General features: G+C 45.2%; 1 protein-coding gene across 3 annotated transcripts; it reads right to left on the reverse strand.

Moving 5' to 3' along the window:
* Positions 1 to 403: 403 nt before the first annotated feature.
* fbxl2 (F-box and leucine-rich repeat protein 2) lies at positions 404 to 11468 on the reverse strand. 3 transcript variants are annotated; one of them, XM_086137107.1, is made up of 15 exons: positions 10850 to 11468; positions 8141 to 8202; positions 7690 to 7782; positions 5575 to 5629; positions 5413 to 5487; positions 5226 to 5320; positions 4942 to 5106; positions 4119 to 4245; positions 3969 to 4043; positions 3771 to 3901; positions 2363 to 2423; positions 2241 to 2285; positions 1976 to 2032; positions 1676 to 1888; positions 404 to 1317 (listed from the first exon to the last, which is right to left on the reverse strand). In XM_086137107.1, the coding sequence occupies exons 1-15, from the start codon at positions 10877 to 10879 to the stop codon at positions 1210 to 1212; spliced, it is 1392 nt and encodes a 463-aa protein (XP_085993233.1). In that variant the 5' UTR covers positions 10880 to 11468; the 3' UTR covers positions 404 to 1209. The 3 variants fall into 3 exon arrangements, with proteins under 3 accessions (XP_085993233.1, XP_085993234.1, XP_085993235.1); XM_086137108.1 differs by lacking the exon at positions 7690 to 7782; XM_086137109.1 differs by lacking the exon at positions 10850 to 11468 and having other exon boundaries at positions 7575 to 7782; positions 8141 to 8200.
* Positions 11469 to 12124: the final 656 nt, after the last annotated feature.

Here is a 12124-nt window from a genome sequence, read left to right on the forward strand (position 1 = left end):
TCACATATTTTGAGACTAGATGTAATTTCTGTTGTCGTCCTGTATTTCGACAGCCTGATATTTGCTGCCACCTGTCGATAGTTTGTAGATGACACCTAAGCAGACCGCAATGCATGTACCGTAATAAATGAATGTAAGCATTATCTCCAAATATTTGTGTAATTTCGTCTTATCTATTTGTATTGCGTATTTATTCTCTGTTTTACATGATTTAAAAAATATTTACTCTAATATCGTCTCGTCTATTTTTTGTGTCATGTTTTCCTAATGTCTCTATTATTTTGGATTTTCATCTAATATATTTATATTTTTTTGTGTATTATCTTTTTCTGCCTTTTAACTCAATGCAGCCAATGCAGATGACCAACCCACAAAAAAAAATTCTACGCGAAGACAACCAGCATCTCTTTCCTATGGTTTAACTTTATTTATCCATCTGTTTATTTCTCAAACATAAAACTGTTAAAAGAGCTTTTCAAAGGAGACGGAAGGGCGTCAGCATCACTGGGCTTAGCCAGTCCATCTTTTTTTTTTGTAATCTTTTTTTGATTGTGCCATCCACAAATAATCCTGCTGGAAATTTTCCCCTGCCCAAAATCCTTGAGTCCTCTTGTCGATTGGGCAAAATGCTTTGCTGTTTTTTTTTGTTTTGTTTTGTTTTTTTCAAAAATGGTGTGCGATTGTCAAAATGGGGTGTCGCTTGTAAAATTTCTCTAGCATTAAGGAAGATAAGCTACCAATGCAAACGAGTTGGCGTGGTGCTAAACTAATACATGATGTAAACGCTGTAGTATTTTTTTCCCACACAGCGGCTCTGAATTGACACTTGGGCAGAGGGGGGCAGGAAGAACCATTATAAGCAAAAAAAAAAAAAAGTTGCTTTGAATGTCTTCTCTGTACAAACAAAACCGCAAAATGGTCGTCCTATTTCCCCCATGGCATCACGTGATCGTCCATCTTGGATGTGCAGTGGGGGGCGAAAGGGAGGACGACAAAAGCACAAGAAGATGGTCATGATGAAGAGGAGGGGCCTTTGTAGCGGTCCGGGTAGGACCAGGAAGCAGATGAGTGGGTCCAGCCCCTCCTCTCCTTCTCCTACCCACCCCCCTCAGTCTCTCACCCTCCACCAGGTCTTGGTCTCAACCTTGTCTGTGTTTTTCAGAGCAGCAGCACCTGCAGGCAGAGGTGGCCCCCCCTGGCCCTCCACTGTCAGAGGATGATGCAGCAGCGACACAGGCGCTGCCCACCGCCGTGCACCGAGGGCGGGGGCGTGACGGGGGCAAAATAGGCGTGGACCTTGATCTCGGGAAGGTGGGCCTGCGAAAACAAACTTGTTAATGCGGCCGGATAAAAGCCTTAATAGACAATCCACAGCATCAAGTGCATGTCATTATTGCGACGCCTCTGTGGATTTTTGCTGCCACCTAGTGAAACCTTCACAATATGACATCTTAGCTTAACGGGATGCATGGGCAAAAAAAAAAAAGAAAGAAAAAGAAATAAGCATTTCTTTTAGTTATACCACAGTCAAATTGTTATTTATTTGTAATCATATTTTTGTATTCACACTAATATTTCTTTTGCAAAGAAATCCAAAATGTTTGGATTTTGGGGGGGAGGTATAGTATTTCCAGATATTTTGACTTATTCTGTATTTTATAGCGAAAGCGATTACCCGTATGCGTTTGATGCCCGCCCGCGTGACCTGCTGGCAGTCGTACAGCTCGATGCGCTCCAGGCGGTGGCAGCTCTTCAGGTGCTCCAGGGTGACGTCGGTGATGAGCGGGCAGTTGTCCAGCTCCACCACACTCAGACGGTCTTGGCCGCACGCGCTCACGCTCAACGCCCGGATGCCATCGTCCGTGATCAGCTCGCAGTGAGACAGAGACTGCACGACGGCAAAGACGCAGACATACACGCTTGAAAAAAGGTGATGATGAGGAAATTAAGAAAAATAATACAGTGCGATGTTTACCAAAGCTTGCAGACGGGGGCAATGGATGGACAGCTGAACCAAAGTGTTGTCTGTCACCTACGGGGGGGAAAAAAAAGGGTAATTGTATACAAATACACTATTTGTGTAAAAGGTATTGACATAGATCCACCCATGGTAAATAATTTTTTTATTATTATTATACTTTCTTCGCATCTCATGTGGTCCAACCCCGAGAAAATGCATTAAAAAAACTCAATTAAATCCTTTTGACGTAACATCACAGCTCCGTTGTAAATTCTCTTACCAAAATACATTCTTCTAAGTCCATTTTTTCAAGCCCGTGGCAGTTCTGCAAAGAAGACGAACGAATCGAAATGAGCGATTCGGTTGGACATGAAGAGAGTCAACATTGGTGGGAGAACTCACCCTGGCCAGCACGGTGAAGCCAGCATCGGTCACGTGGGAGCATCGCGCGGCTTCGAGGATCCTAACAAGCACAGAAGCAAACTATCACTCTCAACGTGGGGGGGCGCAACGGCTGCGTGAAGGCACACGTTGTCTTTAGACTCGCTTTGGATAACGTTACCGTTAAGCTAACATCATTTCATTTGTCAAAACATGGCTTGGTGATATCGTAGTTGTATTTTATTTAGACATTGTAATGTGTGTTCTAATGATGCTAGTCTCCCATTTCGTGAGCGCTAACTTGTAGAAACGCGATGAAAATTCTAGATACTTCCATCCATCCATCCATTTTCCGATCCGCTTATCCTCACAAGGGTCGCGGGGGTGCTGGAGCCTATCCCAGCTGTCTTTAGGCAGGGTGCACCATGAACTGGTTGCCAGCCAATCGCAGGGCACACAGAGACGAACAACCATTCACACTCACACCTAGGGACAATTTTGAGTGTTCAATCACCCTGCTATGCATGTTTTTGGAATGTGGGAGGAAACCGGAGTACCCGGAGAAAACCCATGCAGGCCCGGGGAGAACATGCAAACTCCATACAGGGAGCTGCAGTTGAACCCGGCACGTCCACACTGTGCGGTTGACGCACGAACCACTGGACCACCGGGCCGCCCCTAGATACTTCCAGTAAAATACAATAAAAATGCGGGCAACACTATTTGTAATACTTGGGATTCCATGCACCTTTTCAATGGCAACCATTAAAACAGGGGTGTCAAACTCGTTTTTGTCGCGGGCCACATTGTAGTTATGGTTTCCCTTGGAGGGCCGTTATGAATTTTGGCAAACCATATACAGTAAATGTTTAATACCCTCCATATATTACATACACAGCGCACAACAAATTGATCAATAACTAGTTTTACAATCAGAAGTCAAGAATAATGTGGATTACATATGACAATTTGAAATTTTGGTTCAGACTTTAGCAAGCATCATGGAACTTGACATGCTTGATTTGCTTTCACGGGCCACATAAAATGGTGTGACGGGCCAGATCTGGCCCCCGGGCCTTGACTTTGACACCTGTGCATTAAGAAAAAAAGTCTGAGTTGGCCAAGACTTATCTTCGGCCATTCCCATTCGAACGACAACAAACGTCGATGGTGCTCCTCGTTAGTCTTCCCGTTGACGGCATTTCACGTCAGCGGTGCTCAAAGAGTAAATTTACAAGTACATTTAGACAGGACTGGCTGAATATGGACACTTCTGGGACACTATTCAATATTAGCCTACCCTGGATTGACCAATCAGAGAAAGGGGGTTGTCCCAAACATTTTCCTGTTGGATTTTTTTTTCTTCTTCTCTAGTCCAAGTACATTTTTACTTCCCAGACATCCATTGATTGCATGCGTTTCTTTTTACTTGAGTCGAGGACAGTTGAGTCCCAGTGCGGTGAGGGAGGCGTCCGTGATGTTGCTGCACCCGGACACGCAGAGGATCTGCAGCTTGTGGCATCCTCGGCACAGACTCACCAGGCCCTCATCTGTGATTTGCTGCATATTATGTGGACACGATTAACAACTTGCTGCCTCACTCTTGCCCCCTCCCCTTTTTTTTTACCGTGCACGACTGCATGTTGATAGTGGTGAGCTCTTGGCAGTGCTTCTGCAAATGTTTCAAGGCGCCATCGTCCAGCTGAAGGACCAACACAAATTAAGGTGGTTTTTACGAAGAAGCATCCATCATTGTTACGATGTCATTTCGGTGTACCTGTGTGCAGCCTCTGAGGAACAGCGCCTGTATGCCAGCGCAGCCTCGGGACAGTGCGTCGATGCCGTCGCGCGTGATCTGGTCGCACCAGGACAGGTTCAACGTCTCCAGCATGCGGCAGCCATCGCTGAAACACGCAGACATCCATCCATTCATTTTCCGAGATGCTGATCCTCAGGACGGTCACGGACATGCTGGATGGAGCCTATCTCACCCGTCTTTGGATACACCCCGAACCGGTTGTCAGCCAATCGCAGGGCACACAGAGACGAACAACCATCCATGCTCACACTCACACCTAGGGACAATTTAGAGTGTTCAATCAGCCTGACATGCATGTTTTTGGAATGTGGGAGGAAACCAGAGGACCCGCAGAAAACCCACCCAGCCACGGAGAGGACATAAACTCCACACAGGAAGTTCGGGACTTTTTTTTTTTTTTTTTTGGACTTCCTTGTCATTTTAAATAAGTTTCTGGGGATAATAATAAATTAAACAACTTCTTTTTTGGTCCCTTAATGTTTTACGATACATTATGCGAAAAATCTGCAAAAAAAAAAAGTGATTTTTCTCACAATGTATCATAAAACATTAAGGGACCAAAAAATAACTCAATTAATTTATTATCATCCCCACAAAAAGAAATAATAGTTTTATTTATTTTTATTTATTGCTAAATTTTCAGACGACTACAGTGATGAGATTATATATACAGTTACACAGTGTACAAAAGAAAACGGTACAGTATAGTCCCAATACAGGTATACCATACTGTGCTTTATTTTTTTCATTTGGGGCGAGGGCGGTAAATGTTATGCTGTACCTGAGGGCCTTGAGGGAATGGTTGGTAACAGACACGCAGGAGGTGAGGTCCAGATGCTTGAGCTTGGAGCAGAACTTGCTGAGGTTTACGCAGGTGCTGTCTGTGATCTTGGTGCAGCCATTCAGATTCAACACTTCAATGTTACGGCAGTTCTGTGCAAAAGTCCTACAGCCACAGCACAACACGGGGATTATTGCAGCATGCCAAATTGGAAAAAAAAAAATCATCAACAAAAACAATTATAATTTGGTATTTTTGTGGGGCCGAATTGGAGTGGGTCTCACTTCAAGGAAGCATCGCCCACGCTCAGGCATCCTCGCAGGCTGAGCTGCCTCAGGAAGCCTCCGCACCGCTTGGAGATGTTCTCCACCACACGGCCCTGTGAGCAGAAAAAAAAAAGAAAAAAGGATGAACTGAGACGTCCGCATCACCGCCTGCCTGCTGACACAACACTTTCAAATGATTTCGCACCTCGATGTCCGTTTGGAAGTTGAACAGGTCGATCTTCTGCCAGTTGCTGCCATCCAGAGCCAGAACGTTCCAGGCCTTGTATGCAACAGAAGAGGACAATGCCTTGTGAAAAATTCTCCAAACGTGGCCAGCAGACGGCGATAACCTTGCAGCAAAGCTTACCTTGGAGACTTGGGCGCACCGACAGAGGGTGACCACGTCCAGATAGGAGAATATTCTGCACAGGAAAAATGAGCAACTGAAAATCTTAATGATTCATTTTAGTATGACATTGTGGACAATTTTGTGCAAACAGTTTCGAAGGAAACAATATCCTGTCCCACACAGGGTCCATAAATGGTCAAGTGTGGTGTAGACGAGTGATGTGTGTTCCCCTCGTTGGTGTTAGCAAGTGTTAGTTGGTTCGCGCAGGACAATCGAACTATACCATTTTAGATTCAATGTTGGGGTTGGGTTAGGATTCAGGAAGAAGAATCAATCTGCTTTCGATCCCAATTTAAGATGTCTGCAGCCCACGATAACGTGATCGAAGTCGAGTCGAAGTTGATTAATTGAGGATGTCACAATACTTTTTCCAACATAGTACAGTAGTGCCCAATCTCTATTTTTGCCACAAGCCACAAAGACATACTGACGGACAAGCATCAAAGTCAAATTCAAATAAAAAAAAACACAACATACAATGAGACTCATTGTAGTTGGAGTAATTAGTTAACACTCCAGCGCATGTTTTTCCAAGTAGCCTGGCTAGCTTGCGCCATTCCAATTCCTGCTAGTTTTAAGAAACTAAATATTATTATTACAATACTGACACTGATACCCTCCTCGCATTTTTTTTCCAGGGCTTAACATTCCCCAACAAGACACACCAAAACTCAATTCAGGAAGTAAGTCGAGGCGCTCGCACACAACCTCATAATACGGAAAACACCCCCACGAGGCCACGCTAGGGCTTGGCTACTGGGTCAGCTCAATCCATTAATCTTCCAATGAGTAATCTCGAAGAGCACTACACACACACACACACACACACACGCACAAGGACACGCAAGTATAAGAAGCAACCAGGCGGGAATGCGAAGAATCCTGGTGGTGATTACAGCGGTCTGGCCTTAGGACCCTGAGGACTGCCTGAGCAGGGCATGTCAGGACATGTTTAAGTACAGCAGCCTTGGAGGAAATATGTGCAGAGCATTAATTTTACGCCAGATTCAATACAAAGTGCTTGATGACCATGAATTTCGAATTTGTAAAAAGCAGATTTTTACCACGCCTTTAATTGCGCCCCTTCAAATTCCGCTTAAGTACGGCCCCCACCCACCTCCCTTTTTTCCCAGCATGCAATGTAGCGACATTTGAATGGAGTGTAATGCTGCCTTTGTTGACAAACACCCCGCTCCTTCAAGCGTGGATGGGCGCGAGCAGGCGCGAGCCGTCAGCGGAGAGACGGTTGCCATGGCGACTCCGGCCAGACCTGAATTTGGGTGGATGCTGAGTCAGTTGCAAAATAACCGCATGGGAGCTGTTATGAGAGGTGAGGCGTTTACGGGTCTTTTCGCAGTGGTGCAAATAAACTCAATTAAATCCTCTGCGTAGAATGACTCACATTAGTGCTGTGCTGATGAGCGCAAAGAAGAGCTGAGATATCATTATGAATCCCATTGGACTTCTTGGCAGGACACGCCCTATTGCGACATAAGTGACTGCTGCAACGACGCAAGGGCTGCCGAGAACTTCAGTGGGATTCATAACGACTCAATGAACCGGAATTGTTTCTAACAACATAATAGTTTGCGATTTTTCATTATTGTTAATTTTTATTCCGTTATGACTTTTTTTATTTTTAGTTCACTTTGTTTTTAATTCGCTTTTAGGCCATGCTTGCTAGTTTCTATTCTTTTGTTTTGAAAATGTTTCATTTTAATTTGTTTTTCATTTTTTTAAACATACAGAGTGTTGTTTTTCTTTTAAGGATGGAACAGTGGAACGTATCACATTGTGATACACAGCGGATGCACGATACAGTGAGTACGGGGCGAATGCTTTTCGTGCAATTGTTGACACTTGACGACGACACTATGACCGCCTTTTCAAAACAATGACAGGAAAATCTTTGTGAGGTTAGCCGAGGACAACTTTCACGTCGTCCATCTTATGACCACCTTGACTGGACGTTCCCAGCCTCTGGCATGTTCACTTGACTGCTGTGCAGAGTGATCACAAGGCGGCGCGTCGACGCTCAAGTTTAGATAAGAGGCAAGACAGGGTGACGCTAACGTTGCGTAATGTGATGCCATTGTTGCCCCGGTACGCTGGTGTTGGGGGGCGGGGGGTCGCAGCACTGCGGACTTCCCCACCAGCGGAGATGAGCTATTTATAGCACGCACACACACACACACACACACACACGCACACACAGTTTTTGCATTTAGGGGGGCCTGCAGCTTTGGCACACAAAGCCCGACACAAAAGTGGGATGAAAATGTTGACATACTGTACGTAAAATATGTAAAATGGGCTACATCTGTAGAAAACATAAAGATGCATAAAAATGTAAAAATAACAACATTAAAAAAAAACGTTCTCGCTTAATATATGAATTTACTACATGTCCTGCAAAAAAAATATTTCATGTATAAGGAAATTTTATACAAATGCTTTTTTACGAATGCATGTGGTCAACTGTGTGCATTTGTGTTGTTGTGAAATGCGAGAGGCATAATCTCACCTGAGCAAGAGCTCTTTAGGGAGCTTCTTGTTAATGGGGGCTTCATCGCTGTTGCAGAACACCTTTACACGCACACACACACGCACAAAAGAAGACATACGGTCGTCATTAGCATCATTTTCCTGGAATATGATTTCATCATGTGATTGTTTTCCACAGTATCACTGACACGCGTCACTGCTTCTACTCTGAAGTGTGGCCATCTGATGAGCACCACGCACGCAAACGCACACGGACACAGTAAGCGAGACGTCTACGTGCGAGGAACACAAACGAAACGTTCTCGAGGAGAAGGTTGGTTCTGGCGTCGGGGGTAATTTTCAGTTACGCCCACGCATGCTGACTCGCGCTTCCAAGCGACATAAGCGAACGCTCCTCAAAAGACGAAAGCAGCCGTTTTACACAGAACACAGCAAAAGGTGGGATGTCCCCGCAACCGCAGCAAACGGGTGTTATTAAGGTTCTGCCGTTTAGAAGACAAAGACGACTCCTCTGTTGGATCAAGGACGAGTCTACGGCGCCTGTATACAGCGCTACAACAGAAGAGTCAGCATTAAGGCTGCAGTTAGTGAATATTTTTAGTCTCACTGGCTGGCTTTTAAATGGCAGAGTTTTGTCTTCAAGCTTTTTTTTTGTTGGAATCTTTATATTGTTCTCTATAAACGGGTCCAGCAAAAAAGCAAAGGCAGAAAAACGGGCGGGCGGCACAGAAAATTGTAAACAGACAATGTAAAAGAAGCCAAAAATTAAAGTTTTGCATAGTGATCCTGTCAAACTGCCACATGAGATCCGTAACAGAGATCCTGGCAGGGACGATGTCAACAAAAAATGTTTATTTCTTTGAGTTTGTGTCAGAACCGGGACACACCTACATGTATGGAAATGTCGGGAAAATGCCACAGGGTTGTGAGGTTAAACGGCCGACACCAATTTCTCTCGCCCTTAAAAGTCAAGATTTCATTTATCAAACTTGCTTCCAAGAGGAGCGTTCAGGTGACATGCGACGTTCCGTTTCCCGTGCCAGCCGAGTGACATTCCCAAACAGGGAGTTCCTGTTCTCCGTCGGTTTGTAAACGGCACAAAGGTAATTTATCACCTCTGGAGACTTTCAGAGCGGTAATAGAGGCCATAACATCGGAAAGGCAGGACAACAGCAGTCAGTTCGCCTGCAGAGAATATATGTCCTGACTGATAAAGATTGTTTTTTAATATTTGGCCAAATAAAATTCCAATAACAAGAATATAAATAAGTATATAAAATGAACCGTAATTGGTTCTGTGTAAAATGCAATAGCATTTCAGGCACTGATGCAATATCTAGCCATGGGCCTCTTATACACAGAATTTAGAAGCCAACATTTTTCAATTTTGTTTTGTGAAGGGCCTGTTACAAAAGCACGGTAACATGGGGGAAAAAAAGGCACAAAAATCGCAGGGACTGCATTGATGCAAAATCTTTCCACCTTCTGAGGTAGTAGGACAACTGTAACATGGTCGGGATTGGACGAAATGCTGCTGCTCACTTCTTCACAGGAACACTAAAGAGGGAGCATGTAGCTCCCTTCACTGGCCGCCTGGACACACATTTTTTTATATAGCCTTCTGTTTTATGTTTAGTTTGTATTTATCTACAGCACTTTGTCCCAGCTGAGGTTGTCTTTAAAGCGCTCTGGAAAATTAAATGAGTTGAATGCCTAAAAGGAAATGTGGGAAAGGCAGGACAGAAGTGTTAAGTTTAAACAGCCACTCAGGTGCCGTGTCACAGTGTGAAACTTGTGACAATATCGTGCTTTCATTGCATTCCGTATAAAAGGCAACAGCATATAAATGCCCTCCCCCTGCGCGCGAGCACACAAACCCTTGTTTGTGCCACCGCTAACGAGCGGATTCCGGGAGAACGTCAAGTAGCATCAAACCTTTGAGAATGTCAGCAATGCACAAGTGATGTCACAGACAGAGAAGCATGACACTGGCCTGATGTTATGGTTACAAATAGCTGCATCGCCATCAGGGCTAAAAGGCAGCAGCGAGTCAGCCACAAAAGATGAGAAAAGTGTGGACAAATCAGACAACGAACAAATCAGAAAGCTAACATAACACCTTGTTTTTAGTGCTGCACAATTTATGCTCATTCACATCACCAAAGATAGTTGATTTTGCTAAATGTGAGTAAAATGAAAGGCATAATACCAAATATTTACTTTATGTACACACAAGAGATAAGCTGTGCTTTGTTGACAAGCCACATATGCAACCCACATCCAGCGGTAAAGCGTCTTGTGCTAATTTTAGTGACAGGTGGTCAGGATTTTTTTTGGGGGGGGGGGTATAAAACGTCACATATACAAAATATTCACTGTTATGCTGATGTTGACAAGGCAAAAAAATGTGGCCCACTCATTTCATCGCTGCAGTTAGCTGACTGGGTGGTCACAGATTTTGCAACATATGTGTCAAATGTATAACACAAGACTAAATGTACATAAACGAGACAAATGGTGACTATGTTGACAAGCTGAATATATGCAGCACACCGCTGACCTGCCCACCCCCCGCCCTCCCCGCTGGGAGCCGGTCATCTGAGGCGACAGTGGCCGCCTGGCCGGGCCCTCCTGCCCGGCTGTCCCGAGCTCCGCGTCGCCGCTGTTGACGTTCCATGAACCGGGAACGACACCCAAGACCCCCACAGTTCAACCGCGGTCGTCCTACCTCAAAGCGGCCCTTGGTGATCCCGTTCATGTCTGCGGCGTCTCTGCTCGCGAGCCGCGTCGACGCCAGCCGAGCCGCCCGGCGTTGCTGTCTCTGTCGCCGTTTTATTTTCGCGTCGCGTCAGTGTCACTACCGGTGAACTGTGGTGCTGGTGGTGCTCCGGGAGCCGAGCCGAGTCGAGTCGAGCCGGAGTGAGCTGGCTCCTCACGCCCTCCTCCGCTTCTTCTTCGTCGTCGTGGTGGTGTGGTGCCAGCTGGGCGACAGGCTGCCTGGTGTCGATGGCGAGGAGGGCGGCGGCGTTGGTGATCCGGGGCAGTCGCTAGCGTCGCGGCAGGCCGGCGGCTCCCGAGCAGCTGGCCGTCTCATCGCAGGACCAACAAAAATAACAATAATAACATGGACGCTCAGTCAAAAAGTGACTTCACTTCCGCCTCTTCCCCTTCCGCGGCGCGAGGCGCGAGGCGCATTGCCCTTTAAAAAACATGAAGGAAAAACTTCCCGACTTTTAACACGCCAAAACAAATAAAGACAGAACACGGACGCGAAATGTTACCGTTGACGCTTCATCTGTCGGTGATTGACAGAAAACGTACGCCAAGGGTTATTTAAGTCCGTTTACTCGCTCTCCAGGAAGGGGGAGTGTTTTCGTGACGTCATACCCGAGGGACGAGCCCGCGTGGCCGATTTGTTTTGATTCCTGCGTTTCGTCGCTTCCTGATGAATTTGCACTTTGGCACGTGAATATTTCGACAATTCCGAAATGTTTCTTATTTCAAATAAATGTTATATCGAGATATGTGATTGAACTCAATCTGTTTTGGTTGTATTCTGGGGACAATCGTCACACTATTTAAATTCATACACATTTTTTTTCTTATTTGAGCAAATTTGGTTAAATAAAAAAACTTATTATTTTTAAAAAAGTATATAATTAGGTGTCGTTTCTGATTTATAAATGAAATAGCTGATTGAAGTCCATTGCCTGGGGCATCTTTGAAACCTCAACTGGCCCACACCCTGCCCACCCTGCCCACCACCTCTTCCACCCTAGGCTACTCCCTTCAGTTAAGTGCCATCGAACCATACGCACCAAAACCAGCAGACATTCAAACACCCCCTTCCATCTCACCATTTATATCGTGACTCTTTGCATTTTTCCACATCCGTGTGGAACAGTATTACCGCAATGATCATTGAAGCTCCAGCTCTCTACATACTTAAACAATTGTCGGTCAATATTCCACAGCACCAGACACTTTAAAGCACTCAGGGACT

This window comes from Hippocampus guttulatus, chromosome 18 (genome assembly GCF_054856545.1).
Source record: "Hippocampus guttulatus isolate MCC_2025c chromosome 18, RoL_Hgut_1.0, whole genome shotgun sequence".
NCBI classification, from domain to species: Eukaryota; Metazoa; Chordata; class Actinopteri; order Syngnathiformes; family Syngnathidae; genus Hippocampus; species Hippocampus guttulatus.

What these genes read in the sequence shown, in the direction of transcription:
- fbxl2 (XM_086137107.1), bottom strand. Translation starts at nt 10,879, where the DNA reads ATGAACGGGATCACCAAGGGCCGCTTTGAG. An exon ending in GTGGGCGATGCTTCCTTGAA is followed by an intron (nt 5,107 to 5,225) that starts GTGAGACCCACT and finishes CTGTGGCTGTAG; the next exon opens with GACTTTTGCACAGAACTGCC. An exon ending in GCCCCCGTCTGCAAGCTTTG is followed by an intron (nt 1,889 to 1,975) that starts GTAAACATCGCA and finishes GCCGTCGTGCAG; the next exon opens with TCTCTGTCTCACTGCGAGCT.